The sequence below is a fragment of the Thalassophryne amazonica genome, chromosome 2 (assembly GCF_902500255.1).
Source record: "Thalassophryne amazonica chromosome 2, fThaAma1.1, whole genome shotgun sequence".
NCBI lineage: Eukaryota > Metazoa > Chordata > Actinopteri > Batrachoidiformes > Batrachoididae > Thalassophryne > Thalassophryne amazonica.
In genome coordinates this window covers 20,572,552-20,595,527 of record NC_047104.1, presented here as the reverse complement: position 1 = coordinate 20,595,527, position 22,976 = coordinate 20,572,552, and the positions used below count along the sequence as shown (strand labels likewise).

At 41.1% G+C, this 22,976-nt stretch overlaps 1 protein-coding gene across 1 annotated transcript in view; it reads left to right on the top strand.

Annotated features, from left to right (window-relative positions):
- The window catches only part of cemip (cell migration inducing hyaluronidase 1), a 375,103-nt gene extending 354,695 nt beyond the window's left edge, over positions 1 to 20,408 (top strand). The window contains exon 29 of the mRNA XM_034184142.1: positions 20,194 to 20,408. Within this exon, the coding sequence (XP_034040033.1) occupies positions 20,194 to 20,321 (128 nt within the window). The 3' untranslated portion in view covers positions 20,322 to 20,408. The remainder of the gene's footprint in view (positions 1 to 20,193) is intronic.
- The last annotated feature ends 2,568 nt before the right edge of the window (positions 20,409 to 22,976 follow it).

Sequence of the window (22,976 nt, the reverse complement as noted above, 5' to 3'; positions counted from 1 at the left end):
TACTTGTAGTTCCTAGGGTTTGTAAGAGTAGAGTGGGAGGCAGAGCCTTCAGCTTTCAGGCTCCTCTCCTGTGGAAGCAGCTCCCAATTCAGATCAGGGATCCGCGGAATTCCGCGGATTTCATCATGGGGGGGTGGTGTTAGTGATTTATATAGCGCCAAATCACAACAAACAGTTGCCCCAAGGGGCTTTATATTGTAAGGCAAGGCTATACAATAATTACAGAAAAACCCCAACGGTCAAAACGACCCCCTGTGAGCAAGCACTTGGCAACAGTGGGAAGGAAAAACTCCCTTTTAACAGGAAGAAACCTCCAGCAGAACCAGGCTCAGGGAGGGGCAATCCTCTGTTGGGACTGGTTGATGGAGAGAACCAGGAAAAAGACATGCTGTGGAGAGGAGCAGAGATCAATCAATCAATCAATTTTTTTTTTTTATATAGCGCCAAATCACAACAAACAGTTGCCCCAAGGCGCCTTATATTGTAAGGCAAGGCCATACAATAATTATGTAAAACCCCAACGGTCAAAACGACCCCCTGTGAGCAAGCACTTGGCTACAGTGGGAAGGAAAAACTCCCTTTTAACAGGAAGAAACCTCCAGCAGAACCAGGCTCAGGGAGGGGCAGTCTTCTGCTGGGACTGGTTGGGGCTGAGGGAGAGAACCAGGAAAAAGACATGCTGTGGCGGGGAGCAGAGATCAATCACTAATGATTAAATGCAGAGTGGTGCATACAGAGCAAAAAGAGAAAGAAACAGTGCATCATGGGAACCCCCCAGCAGTCTACGTCTATAGCAGCATAACTAAGGGATGGTTCAGGGTCACCTGATCCAGCCCTAACTATAAGCTTTAGCAAAAAGGAAAGTTTTAAGCCTAATCTTAAAAGTAGAGAGGGTGTCTGTCTCCCTGATCCGAATTGGGAGCTGGTTCCAGAGGAGAGGAGCCTGAAAGCTGAAGGCTCTGCCTCCCATTCTACTCTTACAAACCCTAGGAACTACAAGTAAGCCTGCAGTCTGAGAGCGAAGCGCTCTATTGGGGTGATATGGTACTATGAGGTCCATAAGATAAGATGGGACCTGATTATTCAAAACCTTATAAGTAAGAAGAAGAATTTTCAATTCTATTCTAGAATTAACAGGAAGCCAATGAAGAGAGGCCAATATGGGTGAGATATGCTCTCTTCTTCTAGTCCCTGTCAGTACTCTAGCTGCAGCATTTTGAATTCACTGAAGGCTTTTCAGGGAACTTTTAGGACAACCTGACAATAATGAATTACAATAGTCCAGCCTAGAGGAAATAAATGCATGAATTAGTTTTTCAGCATCACTCTGAGACAAGACCTTTCTAATTTTAGAGATATTGCGCAAATGCAAAAAAGCAGTCCTACATATTTGTTTAATATGCGCATTGAATGACATATCCTGATCAAAAATGACTCCAACATTTCTCACAGTATTACTAGAGGTCAGGGTAATGCCATCCAGAGTAAGGATCTGGTTAGACACCATGTTTCTAAGATTTGTGGGGCCAAGTACAATAACTTCAGTTTTATCTGAGTTTAAAAGCAGGAAATTAGAGGTCATCCATGTCTTTATGTCTGTAAGACAATCCTGCAGTTTAGCTAATTGGTGTGTGTCCTCTGGCTTCATGGATAGATAAAGCTGGGTATCATCTGTGTAACAATGAAAATTTAAGCAATGCCGTCTAATAATACTGCCTAAGGGAAGCATGTATAAAGTGAATAAAATTGGTCCTAGCACAGAACCTTGTGGAACTCCATAATTAACCTTAGTCTGTGAAGAAGATTCCCCATTTACATGAACAAATTGTAATCTATTAGATAAATATGATTCATACCACTGCAGTGTAGTGCCTTTAATACCTATGGCATGCTCTAATCTCTGTAACAAAATTTTATGGTCAACAGTATCAAAAGCAGCACTGAGGTCTAACAGAACAAGCACAGAGATGAGTCCACTGTCTGAGGCCATAAGAAGATCATTTGTAACCTTCACTAATGCTGTTTCTGTACTATGATGAATTCTAAAACCTGACTGACACTCTTCAAATAGACCATTCCTCTGCAGATGATCAGTTAGCTGTTTTACAACTACCCTTTCAAGAATTTTTGAGAGAAAAGGAAGGTTGGAGATTGGCCTATAATTAGCTAAGATAGCTGAGTCAAGTGATGGCTTTTTAAGTAATGGTTTAATTACTGCCACCTTAAAAGCCTGTGGTACATAGCCAACTAATAAAGATAGATTGATCATATTTAAGATCGAAGCATTAATTAATGGTAGGGCTTCCTTGAGCAGCCTGGTAGGAATGGGGTCTAATAGAGATGTTGATGGTTTGGAGGAAGTAACTAATGAAAATAACTCAGACAGAACAATCGGAGAGAAAGAGTCTAACCAAATACCGGCATCACTGAAAGCAGCCAAAGATAACGATATGTCTTTGGGATGGTTATGAGTAATTTTTTCTCTAATAGTTAAAATTGTATTAGCAAAGAACGTCATGAAGTCATTACTAGTTAAAGTTAAAGGAATACTCGGCTCAATAGAGCTCTGACTCTTTGTCAGCCTGGCTACAGTGCTGAAAAGAAACCTGGGGTTGTTCTTATTTTCTTCAATTAGTGATGAGTAGTAAGATGTCCTAGCTTTACGGAGGGCTTTACACTGTACAAACCGGGAACAAGCATCATTTCAACAACTACAGACCTGTGTCTTTACTTCCAAAATACTGGAAAAAACTTTAATAATAAATTGGATATATTCATTGAAAAGCACAAATTGCTCTCCAATAACCAATATTGTTTTAGATAAAACAGTATAACATTAGCAATAATACAAGCAACTGAAGAAATCACAAATGCCACTGAACAAAAGAAATATGCAGTTGGAATATTTATTGACATTAAGAAAGCCTTTGACACAATCAACCATGAAATATTAATTTAAAAAACTGGAAACATATGGCATCAGAGGTATTGTATCAGACTGGGTTAGAAGCTATTTACAACAGAGACAGTAGTTTGTTAAGATGGGTGATGTCAGTTCTGAATGTTTGGACATTGTTTGTGGGGTACCACAGGGGTCAGTGTCAGGGCCCAAACTATTTATATTGTATATTAATGATATTTGTAAGGTGTCACAGATATTCGAACTGTTGTGTTTGCTGATGACACGAATATTTTCTGTTCTGGGGAGAATTTAAAAGAAATGGTAGAGGAAATCACTGAAGAAGTGGACAAATTGAAAATATGGTTTGACCGAAACAAATTGTAATTGAACTTAAATAAAACAAAACTAATGTTATTTGGGAACTGCAGAACTAATGAGCAAGTATGAATACAGATAGATGGGGTGTAGATTGAAAGGGTTGATGAAAATAAATTCCTTGGGGTAATAATAGATGAGAAAATCAGCTGGATACCCCACATCAAATATACAAACCAAAGTATCAAGAAGCATTTCAGTGTTAAACAAAGCAAAACATGTTCTGGATTATAAATCACTCCGCATCTTATATTGTTCCATTGTCTTACCGTCTTTCAATTACTGTGTAGAAATTTGGGGTAATAACTATATGAGTTCAATGAAATCACTAATTATTCTTCAAAAAAGGGCAATACGGGTAATTCATAATGTCGGCTATCAAGATCATACTCACTCACTCTTCTTAAAATCAAAACTATTAAAATTAACAGACACAGTAAAATTCCACACAGCACATATCTTATACAAGGCAAAAAATAACTTTTTACCAAAAAACATACAGAAATTATTCAAGGATCGAGAGGGGGATATCACTTACGAGGGAAATACAACTTCAAAATGAACAAAATCCACACAAACAAGAAACGATTCTGCATTTTATTCTGTGGGGTGAGACTGTGGAACAGTATGAATGAGGAGTTAAAGCAGTGTCCAAACATTCAACAGTTTAAAACAAAATATAAGGAATATGTTTTCTTGGGATACAGGGATGAAGTGTAAGAGTTACCAGGTGTTCACGGGAAACTGTTATTATTTATTTCTATATTTGTTTATGGATTTATTTATGTTCATTGTTAGTTGGGTCTGTCTTTTCTGTTGTGTTTTGTTTTATCGGTTCCTTATGTCTTTGTCTTTTTTTTTTTTTTATTGTATTTTATCATTGTATCATTATTATTGTTACTATTAGTATTATTGTTGTTGTTATTATTATTATCATCATATACAGGGAGAAGGGGTGGGATTAGATAAGTTTGGACTTCTTCTCACTCCTTTTTGAAGTAACTTTAATTTTACGTTGTCTGTTGTTTTATTTTTTCTTTTATGTTCAAAATAAATCTTCAATTCAAAATTCAATTCAGCTTTCTACACGTAAGCGGCAAGGCCGAAAACCAACATTGAATGCCCGTGACTTTCAATCCCTCAGGCAGCACTGCATTAAATTGTGTAAAAGATCTTACGGCGTGGGCTCAGGAACACTTCAGAAAACCATTGTCAGTTAACACAGTTCGTCACTACATCTACAAGTGCAAGTTAAAACTCTACCATGCAAAGCGAAAGCCATACATCAGCAACATCCACAAACGCTGGGCTCGAGTGCATTTGAAATGGACAGACGCGAAGTGGAAAAGTGTGCTGTGGTCTGATGAGTCCACATTTCAAATTGTTTTTGGAAATCATGGACGTCGTGTCCTCCAGACATCCAGATTGTTACCAGCACAAAGTTCAAAAGCCACCATCTGTGATGGTATGGGGGTGTGGTAGTGACCATGGCATGGGCAACTTACACATCTGTGATGGCACCATCAATGCTAAAAGATACATCCAGGTTTTGGAGCAACACATGCTGCCATCCAAGCAACGTCTTTTTCAGGGACGTCCCTGCTTATTTCAGCAAGACAGTGCCAAGCCACACTCTGCACGTGTTGCAACAGCGTGGCTTCGTAGTTAAAGAGTACGGGTACTAGACTGGCCTGCCTGCAGTCCAGACCTGTCGCCCACTGAAAATGTGTGGCGCATTATGAAGCACAAAATACGACAACGGAGACCCTGAAGTATTGAACAACTGAAGTCGTACAGCAAGCAAGAATGGGAAAGAATTCCACCTACAAAGCTTCAACAATTAGTGTCCTCAGTTCCCAAATGCTTATTGAGTGTTGTTAGAAGGAAAGGTGATGTAACACAGTGGTAAACATACCATTGTCCCAGCTTTTTTATCTATTGGCCTCTACTGGTGGTTGGCTCTCACTGCGGTATTGTATCACTTCCTGTTCCAGAGCACAGCGGTGTTTTGCTGTATTTGTTAGCTGTTTAATCTGCGCAGTTAGATTGATCTAGTTATCTAGATAACGATTTGTTTCCCAGTGTAATCTTCACGTGCCTTAACTAAAGCACTCCTTCTGCTGAATCACCTCTAAATTATTTACACGTTATTAACTTTGCGTGTTTTTAGGCATGCGCTAGCTTAGCGCAGCTACTACCTCTTAGCCGATTTAGCATGGCGGCTTCTCCTGTCTCTCCCGCACTTTTCTGCTCTGGGTGTGAAATGTTTAGTTATTCCTCGGCCTCCTTTAGCAGTAACGGTACTTGTAATAAGTGTAGCTTATTCATAGCTTTGGAGGCCAGGCTGGGCGAATTGGAGACTCGGCTCCGCACCGTGGAAAATTCTACAGCTAGCCAGGCCCCTGTAGTCGGTGCGGACCAAGGTAGCTTAGCCGCCGTTAGTTCCCCTCTGGCAGATCCCGAGCAGCCGGGAAAGCAGGCCGACTGGGTGACTGTGAGGAGGAAGCGTAGTTCTAAACAGAAGCCCCGTGTACACCACCAACCCGTTCACATTTCTAACCGTTTTTCCTCACTCGACGACACACCCGCCGAGGATCAAACTCTGGTTATTGGCGACTCTGTTTTGAGAAATGTGAAGTTAGGATGAATATGTTAGTTTAAATGAGTCAACACCCCCGAGTCACACTAACTGTCAGAATGCTCGTAGCAGGGGCCGAGGCGGAGGATTAGCAGCAATCTTCCATTCCAGCTTATTAATTAATCAAAAACCCAGACAGAGCTTTAATTCATTTGAAAGCTTGACTCTTAGTCTTGTCCATCCAAATTGGAAGTCCCAAAAAACAGTTTTATTTGTTATTATCTATCGTCCACCTGGTCGTTACTGTGAGTTTCTCTGTGAATTTTCAGACCTTTTGTCTGACTTAGTGCTTAGCTCAGATAAGATAATTATAGTGGGTGATTTTAACATCCACACAGATGCTGAGAATGACAGCCTCAACACTGCATTTAATCTATTATTAGACTCTATTGGCTTTGCTCAAAATGTAAATGAGTCCACCCACCACTTTAATCATATCTTAGATCTTGTTCTGACTTATGGTATGGAAATAGAAGACTTAACAGTATTCCCTGAAAACTCCCTTCTGTCTGATCATTTCTTAATAACATTTACATTTACTCTGATGGACTACCCAGCAGTGGGGAATAAGTTTCATTACACTAGAAGTCTTTCAGAAAGCGCTGTAACTAGGTTTAAGGATATGATTCCTTCTTTATGTTCTCTAATGCTATATACCAACACAGTGCAGAGTAGCTACCTAAACTCTGTAAGTGAGATAGAGTATCTCGTCAATAGTTTTACATCCTCATTGAAGACAACTTTGGATGCTGTAGCTCCTCTGAAAAAGAGAGCTTTAAATCAGAAGTGCCTGACTCCGTCGTATAACTCACAAACGCGTAGCTTAAAGCAGATAACCCGTAAGTTGGAGAGGAAATGGCATCTCACTAATTTAGAAGATCTTCACTTAGCCTGGAAAAAGAGTCTGTTGCTCTATAAAAAAGCCCTCCGTAAAGCTAGGACATCTTTCTACTCATCACTAATTGAAGAAAATAAGAACAACCCCAGGTTTCTTTTCAGCACTGTAGCCAGGCTGACAAAGAGTCAGAGCTCTATTGAGCTGAGTATTCCATTAACTTTAACTAGTAATGACTTCATGACGTTCTTTGCTAATACAATTTTAACTATTAGAGAAAAAATTACTCATAACCATCCCAACGACGTATCGTTATCTTTGGCTGCTTTCAGTGATGCCGGTATTTGGTTAGACTCTTTCTCTCCGATTGTTCTGAGTTATTTTCATTAGTTACTTCATCCAAACCATCAACATGTCTATTAGACCCCATTCCTACCAGGCTGCTCAAGGAAGCCCTACCATTATTTAATGCTTCGATCTTAAATATGATCAATCTGTCTTTGTTAGTTGGCTATGTACCACAGGCTTTTAAGGTGGCAGTAATTAAACCATTACTTAAAAAGCCATCACTTGACCCAGCTATCTTAGCTAATTATAGGCCAATCTCCAACCTTCCTTTTCTCTCAAAAATTCTTGAAAGGGTAGTTGTAAAACAGCTAACTGATCATCTGCAGAGGAATGGTCTATTTGAAGAGTTTCAGTCAGGTTTTAGAATTCATCATAGCACAGAAACAGCATTAGTGAAGGTTACAAATGATCTTCTTATGGCCTCGGACAGTGGACCCATCTCTGTGCTTGTTCTGTTAGACCTCAGTGCTGCTTTTGATACTGTTGACCATAAAATTGTATTACAGAGATTAGAGCATGCCATAGGTATTAAAGGCACTGCGCTGCGGTGGTTTGAATCATATTTGTCTAATAGATTACAATTTGTTCATGTAAATGGGGAATCTTCTTCACAGACTAAAGTTAATTATGGAGTTCCACAAGGTTCTGTGCTAGGACCAATTTTATTCACTTTATACATGCTTCCCTTAGGCAGTATTATTAGACGGTATTGCTTAAATTTTCATTGTTACGCAGATGATACCCAGCTTTATCTATCCATGAAGCCAGAGGACACACACCAATTAGCTAAACTGCAGGATTGTCTTACAGACATAAAGACATGGATGACCTCTAATTTCCTGCTTTTAAACTCGGATAAAACTGAAGTTATTGTACTTGGCCCCACAAATCTTAGACACATGGTGTCTAACCAGATCCTTACTCTGGATGGCATTACCCTGACCTCTAGTAATACTGTGAGAAATCTTGGAGTCATTTTTGATCAGGATATGTCATTCAAAGCGCATATTAAACAAATATGTAGGACTGCTTTTTTGCATTTACGCAATATCTCTAAAATTAGAAAGGTCTTGTCTCAGAGTGATGCTGAAAAACTAATTCATGCATTTATTTCCTCTAGGCTGGACTATTGTAATTCATTATTATCAGGTTGTCCTAAAAGTTCCCTAAAAAGCCTTCAGTTAATTCAAAATGCTGCAGCTAGAGTACTGACGGGGACTAGAAGGAGAGAGCATATCTCACCCATATTGGCCTCTCTTCATTGGCTTCCTGTTAATTCTAGAATAGAATTTAAAATTCTTCTTCTTACTTATAAGGTTTTGAAAAATCAGGTCCCATCTTATCTTAGGGACCTCGTAGTACCATATCACCCCAATAGAGCGCTTCACTCTCAGACTGCAGGCTTACTTGTAGTTCCTAGGGTTTGTAAGAGTAGAATGGGAGGCAGAGCCTTCAGCTTTCAGGCTCCTCTCCTGTGGAACCAGCTCCCAATTCAGATCAGGGAGACAGACACCCTCTCTACTTTTAAGATTAGGCTTAAAACTTTCCTTTTTGCTAAAGCTTATAGTTAGGGCTGGATCAGGTGACCCTGAACCATCCCTTAGTTATGCTGCTATAGACGTAGACTGCTGGGGGGGTTCCCATGATGCACTGTTTCTCTTTTTGCTCTGTATGCACCACTCTGCGTTTAATCATTAGTGATCGATCTCTGCTCCCCTCCACAGCATGTCTTTTTCCTGGTTCTCTCCCTCAGCCCCAACCAGTCCCAGCAGAAGACTGCCCCTCCCTGAGCCTGGTTCTGCTGGAGGTTTCTTCCTGTTAAAAGGGAGTTTTTCCTTCCCACTGTAGCCAAGTGCTTGCTCACAGGGGGTCGTTTTGACCGTTGGGGTTTTACATAATTATTGTATGGCCTTGCCTTACAATATAAAGCGCCTTGGGGCAACTGTTTGTTGTGATTTGGCGCTATATAAATAAAAATTGATTGATTTTTTGAAATGTGTTGCAGGCATCCATTTCAAAATGAGCAAATATTTGCACAAAAACAATAAACCAACAAACTGATAAACAGGTTCATCAATTTGAACATTAAATATCTTGTCTTTGTGGTGTATTCAACTGAATATAGGTTGAAGAGGATTTGCAAATCATTGTATTCTGTATGTAGGAGTGGACCAAAATCCCTGCTGGTGAAAAACTACAGGAAACGTTTGACCTCTGTAATTGCAAACAAAGGCTACTGTACCAAATATTAACATTGATTTGAGGTGTTGAAATACTTATTTGCAGCAGTAACATACAAATAAATTATTTAAAAAATCATACATTGTGATTTCCAGATTTTTTTTTTTTAGATTATGTCTCTCACAGTGGACATGCACCTAAGATGAAAATTTCAGACCCCTCGATGACTTCTAAGTGGGAGAACTTGCAAAATCACAGGTTGTTCAAATACTTATTTTCCTCACTATATATTCTGAATCCTCATGACATAGGGAACAAACTGGTACCATTTTTTAAAAGTTTAACTGAAAATTACCCCCAAAATAGCCATTTATGTAAGACTATACAGTGTTGCACCATGTGCTTTTCATGCTGCCACTTCTGTCTTTCTGTCTGTCCGGGATAAACTCCCAAACTATAATATGTAGCCCTAAAAACTATATACACTCAACAAAAATATAAACGCAACACTTTTGGTTTTGCTCCCATTTTGTATGAGATAAACTCAAAGATCTAAAACTTTTTCCACATACACAATATCACCATTTCCCTCAAATATTGTTCACAAACCAGTCTAAATCTGTGATAGTGAGCACTTCTCCTTTGCTGAGATAATCCATCCCACCTCACAGGTGTGCCATACCAAGATGCTGATTAGACACCATGATTAGTGCACAGGTGTGCCTTAGACTGCCCACAATAAAAGGCCACTCTGAAAGGTGCAGTTTTATCACACAGTACAATGCCACAGATGTAGCAAGATTTGAGGGAGCGTGCACTTGGCATGCTGACAGCAGGAATGTCAACCAGTGCTGTTGCTCGTGTATTGAATGTTCATGTCTCTACCATAAGCCGTCTCCAAAGTCGTTTCAGAGAATTTGGCAGTACATCCAACCAGCCTCACAACCGCAGACCACATGTAACCACACCAGCCCAGGACCTCCACATCCAGCATGTTCACCTCCAAGATCGTCTGAGACCAGCCACTCGGACAGCTGCTGAAACAATCGGTTTGCATAACCAAAGATTTTCTGCACAAACTGTCAGAAACCGTCTCAGGGAAGCTCATCTGCATGCTCGTCGTCCTCATCGGTGTCTCGACCTGACTCCAGTTTGTCGTCGTAACCGACTTGAGTGGGCAAATGCTCACATTCGCTGGCGTTTGGCACGTTGGAGAGGTGTTCTCTTCACGGATGATGCGAAGGAGATGTGTTGCACTGCATGAGGCAAATGGTGGTCACATCAGATACTGACTGGTATCCCCCCCCAATAAAACAAAACTGCACCTTTCAGAGTGGCCTTTTATTGTGGGCAGTCTAAGGCACACCTGTGCACTAATCATGGTGTCTAATCAGCATCTTGGTATGGCACACCTGTGAGGTGGGATGGATTATCTCAGCAAAGGAGAAGTGCTCACTATCACAGATTTCGACTGGTTTGTGAACATTTGAGGGAAATGGTGATATTGTGTATGTGGAAAAAGTTTTAGATCTTTGGGTTCATCTCATACAAAATGGGAGCAAAACCAAAAGTGTTGCGTTTATATTTTTGTTGAGTATATATTCTGAATCCTCATGACATGGGTAACAAACTGGTACTATTTTTTAAACATTGAACTGAAAATTACCCCCAAAATAGCCGGCTATGGGTATGACCAGGCAGATTCAAATTTCCAGCCCTGTATATGTGTTGGCCATCTCTGTTTATTTAATCCCTTCCTTCAGCTACTTGATGTTCTCAACTGTTAAACACCTGACTATCCTGTACAACCCAGTTTGCCTTCCTGTCTGAATACATTCATTTTATGTTTGTAAAATTGCAATGTATAAAGAGTGAAATACACCACTACCTCAATTTTGATTAATTGATATTTCCATTTACTGTTACTTACCTTTTGTGTGTAATTTTGTTATAAAATTGACTGCAAAACAAAGCCTGCATGAAGGACTTCAAATGTGTTAGTCTTTTAACCAAGTATTTCCACTTAGTTTTTGGAGTCCACCTCTTATCATAGTTCTGCTGGACAAACTTTAGCCCATTAACTGTTATATTTATAAGACATCATAATTACAAAAACAAATGTTGGGCAATTGTTTTGATTAAAATGATTGGCATTTGGCTTATGTATGAAAAGGTTAACCCGGGCAGCACCGGGTACCCCAGCTAGTAAATAAATAAATAACCTGCCAATTCTTCACAAATAAATAACCACCAATAAATACATCAGCAATAGGTCAAGGTCAGGTTTATTTATAAAGCATTTACAAACAGTCAACACTGCCCCAAAGTGCTGTACAATAAAAGGATTTAAAATTATATCGTTAAATACAAGAACAAAATAAATCAACAAGACAGTAAAAGATGTGGCAGTGTTCAGCTCATCTTGTATTAAAAGCCAGTGCAAAAAGATATGTCTTTAAAAGAGTCTTAGAGTCAACTGAAGGAGCCAGTCAGACATTCAATGGCAGAGAGTTCCAGAGCTTGGGCCCCGCAACAGCAAAGGCTCTGTCTCCCCTGGTCCTTAGCTTAGATCTGGGACAGACCAGTAAACTCTGGTCCACGGAGCGCAGAGCTCTTCCTGGAGTATGCAATGACAGCATATCAGATAAACAGAATGGGGCTTGACCGTGAATTGATTTAAAAACAAGCAACAAAATCTTAAAATCAATTCTAAAAGCAACAGGCAACCAGTGCAGTGAAGCTAAAACAGGAGAGATGTGTTGGTGCCGTTTGGCTCCAGTGAGCAGACGTGCAGCTGCATTTTGCACCATCTGGAGACGATGCAGAGACGACTGATTAAGACCAACATACGAAGAATTGCAGTAGTCTAAACGAGACGTGATCAAGGCGTGCACAACCTGTTCCAGCTGATTTGGGGGCAGGTAACGCTTGATTTTACTTAAAAGTCTAAGCTGGAAGAAGCTTGTTTTGACCACTGTGTTGATCTGCTTCTCGAATTTAAAAGAGCTGTCTATAAAAACACCAAGGGTCTTAGCAGATGAACGACAGTAGGAGGCGAGTGGACCAAGGGCAGAAAGGTCAAGGTCACCAAAGACCACAATCTCTGTTTTGCTTTCATTTAGATTCAAAAAGTTTAAAGACATCCAGTCTTTGACTTCTTGAAAGCAAGTCTGTAGGATGGTAGATGAGTTTGTTTTAAGGTTCAGAGGTAGATAAATCTGCACATCATCAGCAAAGCAGTGAAACTGAATGTTAGATTTCTTAAAAATTGATCCTAAAGGAAGCAAATAAAGCAAAAATAAAATTCGCCCTAAAATTGAACCCTGAGGTACTCCACAAGTCAAAGGGGCTTTCTGTGACGCAAAGGGACCAAGGTTTACAGAAAAGCACCGACCAGTCAAATAGGACTTAAACCATTTGAGCACTGTGCCATTTAATCCAACACATGATTCAAGGCGAGATAATAAGACCTGGTGGTCAACAGTGTCAAAGACTGCAGTTAAATGCAAAAGCACAAGCACAGCTGAGCTGCCAGTGTCCATGATTAAAAGAAGATCATTAAAAACTTTTAAAAGAGCAGTTTCAGTGCTGTGCAAAGGTTTAAAACCAGACTGGAACTTTTCAGTTATGTCAAATGCAGTAAGGTGTGACTGTTAGCTGAGTATAGACCACTTTTTCAAGTATTTTAGATAAAAATGATGTCTTAGAAATGGGTCTATAATTAGAAAAAATAGCAGGGTCCAAATTATGTTTTTTTTTTTAAAGGGGCTGTATCATGGCCTGTTTAAAGGAACAAGGAATGACACCTGAAGACAGAGAAGCATTAATCAGCTGTAAAATACAAGGGCCAACTGAATCAAGGACTTCTTTCAAAAGCTTAGCAGGAAGGAAATCCAGTGCAGTCTGAAGGCCTTAAACTTTGAACAGTTTTAGATAGTTCACACAGAGAAATAGGCTCAAATTGACTAAAAACAGCTGTGCACGCAGGAATGATGCAGGGGTCAGCGATGACAGTTGGCAAAGAAGATCGAATGAGTGAAATTTTGTCACTGAAAAATTGACAAAATTTTTCACACAAAGAAACAGAGGGAACAGTACCAGTTGAATCAATAGGGTTAACAATCTTGTTCAAAACATTAAAAAGAACCTGGGGTTTGTGAAGATTTGTAGACACAATATTTGCCATATACTCTGATTTTGCGGTCTTCACAGAATCTTGATAATTCGCAAGTGAATGTCTTAAAATCCCCAGTGATACTTGAAGTTGATCTTTCTTCCATTTCCGTTCTGCACGGCGGCATTCCCGTCTGCGTGCGCGCGTAAAATCATTGTGCCATGGCTCTGAGCGTTTTGCACGCCGATTAGTGAAAGGGGCGACAACGTTGAGAATCTCTGAACACGCAGTATTGAACAAGCTAACAAACTCATCAATATTTGTATTAGAATCGTAAGACTTAAGTTCAGAAGCATGAAATGCAGCAGAAAAGAGTGGCGCAGTAGCGGGGCAGATAGCGCGCCGCTGGTGCGCCGGAACGCATTGTTTCCTAATAGTGGAGTACACCGCGACAGAAAAAAGCACAGGAAAATGGTCCGATATGCCTGCGTTACAGATCTCTATGACGTTCACATTTAGACCACTGAATAAGATAAGGTCCAGAGTATGACCCTTGTCGTGGGTCGGGACATTTACTGCCTGCTTAAGATTAAAAGAGTCCACAACATTAAGAAAGTCATTGACAAAGGGCTTGGATGGACAACAAACATGAATATTAATGTCCCCAGCAATTAAAAATGCGTTACGATTAAGAACAATACCTGCCACAAAGTCAGAAAACTCATTTATAAAATCTTTGTTAAATTGAGGAGGGCGATAGATGAGTGCGCACAAGACAGGTATGTCCAATCTGATTTCAAAGAGCTGTAGCTCGAAGCTCGCATAGGCTTTAGTGGGAAGCGGGCAGCAAACAAAGTCAGATTTAAACACTGTCGCCAAACCACCACCTTTGCCTGTAGTGCGAGGGGAGCTGAAGAAGGAGCAACCCGGGGGAAGTAGCTCCGAGAAGGCGAAGGATTCACCAGCCCGAAGCCATGTCTCTGTTAAAAGCATAAAATCCAATCCAAAGCAATAAATTAATAACATGACAATAAATACATCACAAATAAATAACCACCAATAAATACATCATAAATAAATAAATAATCTGTCAATAAATACATCACAAATAAATAACCATCAATAAATACATCACAAATAAATAACCACCAATAAATACATCATAAATAAATAAATAATCTGTCAATAAATACATCACAAATAAATAACCATCAATAAATACATCAATGCATCATAAATAATTCAGGAGGAACAACGTGGGTTCCAACCTGGTTATTGAACTGTGAACCAGCTCTTTACCTTGGCAGGGATATTAGAAAGGTTGTAGAAGTATGACGAACCAGTCTACATGTGTTTTGTGGACGTGGAAAAGGATTATGACTGGGGTACCTTAAGGTGTCCTGTGATGGGTGCTGTGGCAGTATTGGGGAGCTCGAACTGCTGGAACACCATCTGGTCTCTATATGACCAAAGTAGGACCTGATCCCAGAGGAGGTTGGATTCGGCTTTGGATTTGGTTGTCCCTTGTCACCAGTCTTGTTCATGATTTTCATGGTCAGGATTTCAAGAAACAGAGAAAAAAAAAAAAAACAGAGATTCAACTCTGAGGGTGAACTCAGAGTTGAATCTCTGCTTTTTGCAAATGATGTGGTTCTGTTGACTTCATCATGCAGTGACCTTCAATGTGTGCTGCTCAGGTTTGAGGCCAAGTGAGGACCAACTGGGATTACAATCAGCACCTCCAAATCTGAGTCTAGGGTCCTCTGAAAAAGGATAGACTGTCCCCTCTGGGTCGGGGGAGAGTTATTTCCCCAAATAGAGGAGTTTAAGTATCTCAGGATCTTGTTCACAAGTGGTGATCAATAGACGGATTGGGGTGGCGTCTGATGTTTTACAGAGGCTGTACGAGACCATCATGGCAAAGAAGGAGCTGAACCAGAAGGGAAGGCTCTCAATTTACCACTTGATTTATGCTCCTGTCCTCACCTACAGTAGTGTCAGAATAATAGTAGTGCTATGTGACTAAAAAGATTAATCCAGGTTTTGAGTATATTTTTTTGAGCATGTCATAGGTATTAAAGGCACTGCGCTGCGGTGGTTTGAATCGTATTTGTCTAATAGATTACAGTTTGTTCATGTAAATGGGGAATCTTCTTCACAGACTAAAGTTAATTATGGAGTTCCACAAGGTTCTGTGCTAGGACCAATTTTATTCACTTTATACATGCTTCCCTTGGGCAGTATTATTAGACGGTATTGCTTAAATTTTCATTGTTACGCAGATGATACCCAGCTTTATCTATCCATGAAGCCAGAGGATACACACCAATTAGCTAAACTGCAGGATTGTCTTACAGACATAAAGACATGGATGACCTCTAATTTCATGCTTTTAAACTCAGATAAAACTGAAGTTATTGTACTTGGCCCCACAAATCTTAGAAGCATGGTGTCTAACCAGATCGTTACTCTGGATGGCATTTCCCTGATCTCTAGTAATACTGTGAGAAATCTTGGAGTAATTTTTGATCAGGATATGTCATTCAAAGCGCATATTAAACAAATATGTAGGACTGCCTTTTTGCATTTACGCAATATCTCTAAAATCAGAAAGGTCTTGTCTCAGAGTGATGCTGAAAAACTAATTCATGCATTTATTTTCTCTAGGCTGGACTATTGTAATTCATTATTATCAGGTTGTCCTAAAAGTTCCCTAAAAAGCCTTCAGTTGGTTCAGAATGCTGCAGCTAGAGTACTGACGGGGACTAGCAGGAGAGAGCATATCTCACCCGTGTTGGCCTCTCTTCATTGGCTTCCTGTTAATTCTAGAATAGAATTTAAAATCCTTCTTCTTATAAGGTTTTGAATAATCAGGTCCCATCTTATCTTAGGGACCTCGTAGTACCATATTACCCCATTAGAGCGCTTTGCTCTCAGACTGCGGGCTTACTTGTAGTTCCTAGGGTTTGTAAGAGTAGAATGGGAGACAGAGCCTTCAGCTTTCAGGCTCCTCTCCTGTGGAACCAGCTCCCAATTCAGATCAGGGAGACAGATACCCTCTCTACTTTTAAGATTAGGCTTAAAACTTTCCTTTTCGCTAAGGCTTATAGTTAGGGCTGGATCGGGTGACCCTGGACCATCCCTTGGTTATGTTGCTTTAGACGTAGACTGTGGGGGGGTTCCCATGATGCACTGTTTCTTTCTTTTTTTGCTCCGTATGCAGCACTCTGCATTTAATCATTAGTGATCGATCTCTGCCCCCCTTCTCGGCATGTCTTTTTCCTGGTTCTTTCCCTCAGCCCCAACCAGTCTCAGCAGAAGACTGCCCCTCCCTGAGCCTGGTTCTGCTGGAGGTTTCTTCCTGTTAAAAGGGAGTTTTTCCTTCCCACTGTGGCCAAGTGCTTGCTCATAGGGGGTCGTTTTGACCGTTGGGGTTTTTCATGGTTATTGTATGGCCTTGCCTTGCAATATGGAGCGCCTTGGGGCAACTGTTTGTTGTGATTTGGCGCTATATAAGAAAAAAGTTGATTGATTGATTATTATTACATGGGAAACAAGGTACCAGTAGATTCAGTAGATTCTCACAAATCCAACAAGACCAAGCATTCATGATATGCACACTCTTAAGGCTATGAAATTGGGCTATTAGTAAAAAAAGTAGAAAAGGGGGTGTTCACAATAATAGTAGCATCTGCTGTTGACGCTACAAACTCAAAACTATTATGTTCAAACTGCATTTTTAGCAATCCTGTGAATCACTAAACTAGCATTGAGTTGTATAACCACAGTTTTTCATGATTTCTTCACATCTGCGAGGCATTAATTTTGTTGGTTTGGAACCAAGATTTTGCTCATTTACTAGTGTGCTTGGGGTCATTTTCTTGTTGAAACACCCATTTCAAGGGCATGTCCTCTTCAGCATAAGGCAACATGACCTCTTCAAGTATTCTGACTTATCCAAACTGATCCATGATACCGGTATACGTTATACAGGCCCAACACCATAGTAGGAGAAACATGCCCATATCATGATGCTTGCACCACCATGCTTCACTGTCTTCACTGTGAACTGTGGCTTGAATTCAGAGTTTGGCAGTCGTCTCACAAACTGTCTATGGCTCTTGGACCCAAAAAGAACACTTTTACTCTCATCAGTCCATAAAATATTCCTCCATTTCTCTTTAGGCCAGTTGATGTGTTCTTTGGCAAATTGTAACCTCTTCTGCACATATCTCTTATTTAACAGAGGGACTTTGCCAGGGATTCTTGCAAATAAATTAGCTTCACACAAGCGTCTTCTAACTGTCACAGCACTTACAGGTAACTCCAGACTGTCTTTGATTATTCTGGAGCTGATCAATGGGTGAGCCTTTGCCATTCTGTTTATTCTTCTATCCATTTTGATGTTTGTTTTCCGTTTTCTTCCACGCGTCTGTTTTTTTTTTTTTTTTTTGTCCATTTTAAAGCATTGGAGATCATTGTAGATGAACAGCCTATAATTTTTTGCACCTGCGTATACGTTTTCCCCTCTCCAATCAACTTTTTAATCAAACTACGCTGTTCTTCTGAACAATGTCTTGAACGTCCCATTTTCCTCAGGCTTTCAAAGAGAAAAGCATGTTCAACAGGTGCTGGCTTCATCCTTACACAGGGGACACCTGATTCACACCTGTTTGTTCCACAAAATAGACGAACTCACTGGCTGAATGCCACACTACTATTATTGTGAACACCTCTTTTCTACTTTTTTTTACTAATAGCCTAATTTCATAGCCTTAAGAGTGTGCATATCATGAATGCTTGGTCTTGTTAGATTTGTGAGAATCTACTGAATCTACTGGTACCTTGTTTCCCATGTAACAATAAGAAATACGAGGTCTGTCAATAAAGCAACGGTCCTTTTTATTTTTTCAAAAACTATATGGATTTCATTCATATGTTTTTACGTCAGACATGCTTGAACCCTCGTGCGCATGCGTGAGTTTTTCCACGCCTGTTGGTGACGTCATTCGCCTGTGAGCACTCCTTGTGGGAGGAGTCGTCCAGCCCCTCGTCGGAATTCCTTTGTCTGAGAAGTTGCTGAGAGACTGGCGCGTTGTTTGATCAAAATTTTTTCTAAACCTGTGAGACACATCGAAGTGGACACGGTTCGAAAAATTAAGCTGGTTTTCAGTGAAAATTTTAACAGCTGATGAGAGATTTTGAGGTGATTCTGTCGCTTTAAGGACTTCCCACGGTGCGAGACGTCGCTCAGCGCTCTCAGCCGCCGTCGTCAGCCTGTTCAAGCTGAAAACCTCCACATTTCAGGCTCTATTGATCCAGGACGTCGTGAGAGAACAGAGAAGTTTCAGAAGAAGTCGGTTTCAGCATTTTATCCGGATGTTCCACTGTTAAAGGGGATTTTTTTAATGAAAGACGTGCGGACGGGTCCGCGCATCGGGACGCAGCTGGCGCGGTGCGGCAGCACAGGAAAAACACCTCCGTGTTGATAACCATTTGTAAAATCCAGGCGGCTTTTGATGGCTTTCAGTGGAGTGAGTATATGAGAAATTGTTTAACAGCAGGACATGTTCCAACTTGTCCTTAAGGCTTTCAACAGAGGTGTTTTTCCTGTGGCGGAGCATCGCGGCGGCTGCGAGCCGACGCGCGGACCCGTCCGCACATCTTTCATTAAAAAAATCTCCTTTAACAGTGGAATATCCGGATAAAATGCTGAAACCGACTTCTTCTGAAACTTCTCTGTTCTCTCACGACGTCCTGGATCAATAGAGCCTGAAATGTGGAGGTTTTCAGCTTGAACAGGCTGACGACGGCGGCTGAGAGCGCTGCACGACGTCTCGCACCGTGGGAAGTCCTTAAAGCGACAGAATCACCTCAAAATCTCTCATCAGCCGTTAAAATTTTCACTGAAAACCAGCTTAATTTTTCGAACCGTGTCCACTTCGATGTGTCTCACAGGTTTAGAAAAAATTTTGATCAAACAACGCGCCAGTCTCTCAGCAACTTCTCAGACAAAGGAATTCCGACGAGGGGCTGGACGACTCCTCCCACAAGGAGTGCTCACAGGCGAATGACGTCACCGACAGGCGTGGAAAAACTCACGCATGCGCACGAGGGTTCAAGCATGTCTGACGTAAAAACATATGAATGAAATCCATATAGTTTTTGAAAAAAATAAAAAGGACCGTTACTTTATTGACAGCCCTCGTATACTCAAAACCTGGATTAATCTTTTTAGTCACATAGCACTACTATTATTCTGAACACTACTGTATGGTCATGACGTTTAAGTAATGACCAAAAGAATAAGGTTGTGGATACAAATGAAAGAATTGGGATTCTTCTGTCGAGGATCTGGGCTTACACTCCTGGACAAGGGTGAGAAGCTTGACTATCTGGAAGGAACTCAGAGTAGATTCACTGCTTATTCACACTGAAAGGACCCAGTTGAGGTGGTTCGAGCAACTGGTAAGGATGCCCCTTGGTGGTCTCCCTAAGGAGGTCCTCCAGGCACATCCAACTGGGAAGAGTCCCCCGGGGAAAACATGTTGGAGGAATTATATTTGCCAACTGATCTGGGAATGCCTTGGAATCCTCCGTGAAGAGTTACTGATTTGGTCTACTGCTGCTTGGTCTACTGACACTGCCAACACAAATATCTCAATTACAGGTTTTCTTAAAGTTGTTCAGCCATAATGCAAGTGGCAATGAAATTAAAAACAAAACTCGCTTAACATCGCTAACTTAAAACAAACCAAAGCACCACAACATTTCTGTTGACTCTTTTCTGCTTTCTGTAGATAAACTGGTGTTCGTGGGGTTCAAAGGTTCCTTCCAGCCTGACTGGGTCCATCTGCAGGTGGACGGCGACCGAGCAAAGATCCATCAGGTGCTGCCCATCCCCGTGGTCCACAAGGAGAAACTCTGAGAGTCTGATGGAGACCACAGCACCATAAACACACTGCACACACGTACACATGCACACACACACACAGAGGCTCGCTCTGCTCACATGGTCCAGGACCACATGGGATTATTGTCCAGGTAGAATTATTATGCAAGTTCAGGGTGTTAATGTTGTCATCACCTGGGATGATGATGGGTGTGTCTTGGTAACACAGCCTCTAGCCACACCCTCTGGCAGCCATTTTGGAGGTCCTCAGTTCATGTTTGTGTCAGATGGCACCAAAGAGATCGCTCACAGCAGGTCCTGGTTTTGTCACTTTGTTGGTTTCACAAACGGACGCAGGCATACTCAGTGACAGTTGGCGGCGAGGTCGGTCTTGAGTCAAGAGGTATCTGATTAAATTCTGACATGGATCAAAGGTTGGATCCTGTCTTTTATCTTTCATCACTGATGCTTAAGTTCTAAGATCCTAACCAAAAGTCAGAACCTTGATCAAAGGAAAACAATATCAAAAATCAGGATTACAGTCTTATCAGAAAGGTCAGGGATCAACATCATGTCAGCATATGCGATGGGACAACCTGATGACAGCTATTTACAGTAATCCAGCCTAGAAGTAACACATTCATGGACTATGTTTTTTCTGGCATGCTTTTGGGACAGAATGTGCCTCATTTTATTCAGCAGGTGGAAAAGGCAGTCCCAGGAATCGGTTTTATGTGGGTGATGAATGACAAGTCCTGAAGAAGTCTTTGCAGTGCTGCTTGAGGCCAAGGCAATACTGTGTTCAGAGGCTCTGTGACAAGAATGTGTTCCTGTGGTGTTTAGGCCCAAACACAATAACTTCAGTTTAGTCCAAGTGTAAAAGCTTGAAAAGTACACATCATCCTTCATCATGATCTTCATCTTTAAATCTGTGAGGTTTGAGGATTAATTAATTTATTAGTCTGTTCAGATTGCACTGATAAATACAACTGGTTATCATATATAAAGAACAGTTAATTAAATTTTTCCAGATAATAAAGACAAATATAATATGAGTAATACTGGACAGAGGATCAATTCAAATAGCGTCAAGTCACAACAAAGCGGCTTCAAGGTGCTTCACATGCGCAAGGTCTAACCTTACCAACCCCCCTGAGCAAGCACACGGGACAGTGGTAAAAAAAAAACCTCCCTCTGACGATATTGAGGAAGAAACCTTAAGCAGACCAGACTCAGAGGGGTGACCCACTGCTTAGGCCATTCTAACAGTTACAAGGTTTTTACAGATTGCACAAAAGAATAGATGCGTCTTAAGTCTGAACTTGAATGTCTCTACAGAATCTGATTGTTTTATTGACACACTGAGATCATTCCACAAACCAAGTGCATGACAAGAGAGAGCTCTGTTTATTCACCCTAGGGGACACAAAGTAGTCCTGCGCCATGCAAATGCAATGCCCAGGCAGGTACATAGGTCAACTAAGTAGGGAGGTGCTAGTCCATGAATAATTTTATAGGTTAGTAACAGAACCTTAAAATCTCACATCACAGAGACAGGAAGCCAGTGAAGAGACGCCAAAATAGGTGTAATGTGGTCGAACTTTGTGGTTCTTGTGAAAACTCTGGCAGCAGCATTTTAAACCAAATGGTGACCCCTAATGCTGGACTATGGTAAACCAGAGAAAAGGACATTGCAGTAATCCAGTCTCGAAGAGAGAAGTGCTTGGATCAGAGTCTCTGCCTCAGCCATAGACAGGATGGGACGAATCTTAGGGCCCCTTCACACATAGCACGAATGTGGTTGAAATGCGCATGAAGTGCACATGAAACAGGAATCGTATGCAATACGTGTAAAATCATAGCTGCCTCCAATGTCTCATACACCTGTTGCTGCAACTATCTGCACACACCACCGGCTGAAAGACAGAGTGTGTGCTGTGAGAGCCCATCGAACCCTCTTGCGGCAGGTGTTGGCCAAATTCCAGCTGACACACACAAACATCTAACACCACTTGTTTGGCACTTAGAAAATGTGTGGCCATTCGCACTATTAGCATGAAAACAGTCAGCAGACAATCACTGTCGAACTGGATGTGAAATTTGTCTAAGTGCCCCCATGAGGGTGGCTTTGCCAACAGACACAGTGACACGTTGGTGTGTGGGCTGAACTGACAGGGGGTATGTCCGCCCATAGGAGCGGCTATGGAGATCTGTGGTTCTGGATGTCCCAGCTGGGGGACACATACTGTGTATGGACAGACATGAAATAACAACTGCTCAGTGTGACTCACGTGTGTCTGCTTGCTGTCCTCACGTGGGCATTTCAATTCAATTTCAATTTATTTTCATTTATATAGCGCCAAATCACAACAGAGTTGCCTCAAGGCACTTCACACAAGTAAGGTCTAACCTTACTAACCCCCAGAGCAGCAGTGGTAAGGAAAAACTCCCGCTGAGGAAGAAACCTCAAGCAGACCAGACTCAAAGGGGTGACCCTCTGCTTGGGCCATCCTACAGACATAAATTACAGAACAATTCACAAAACAAATATCCAGGAAATGCTGTTGGTGCACAGGACACGAGGGTCTCCAGCACAAATACCACACCCATCTCTGGATGGAGCTGAACCTTAAACAGAGAGAAAAAAAAAAAAAAAAAAAAAAACAGAATCAGGTGTCAGAAAGACAAGAA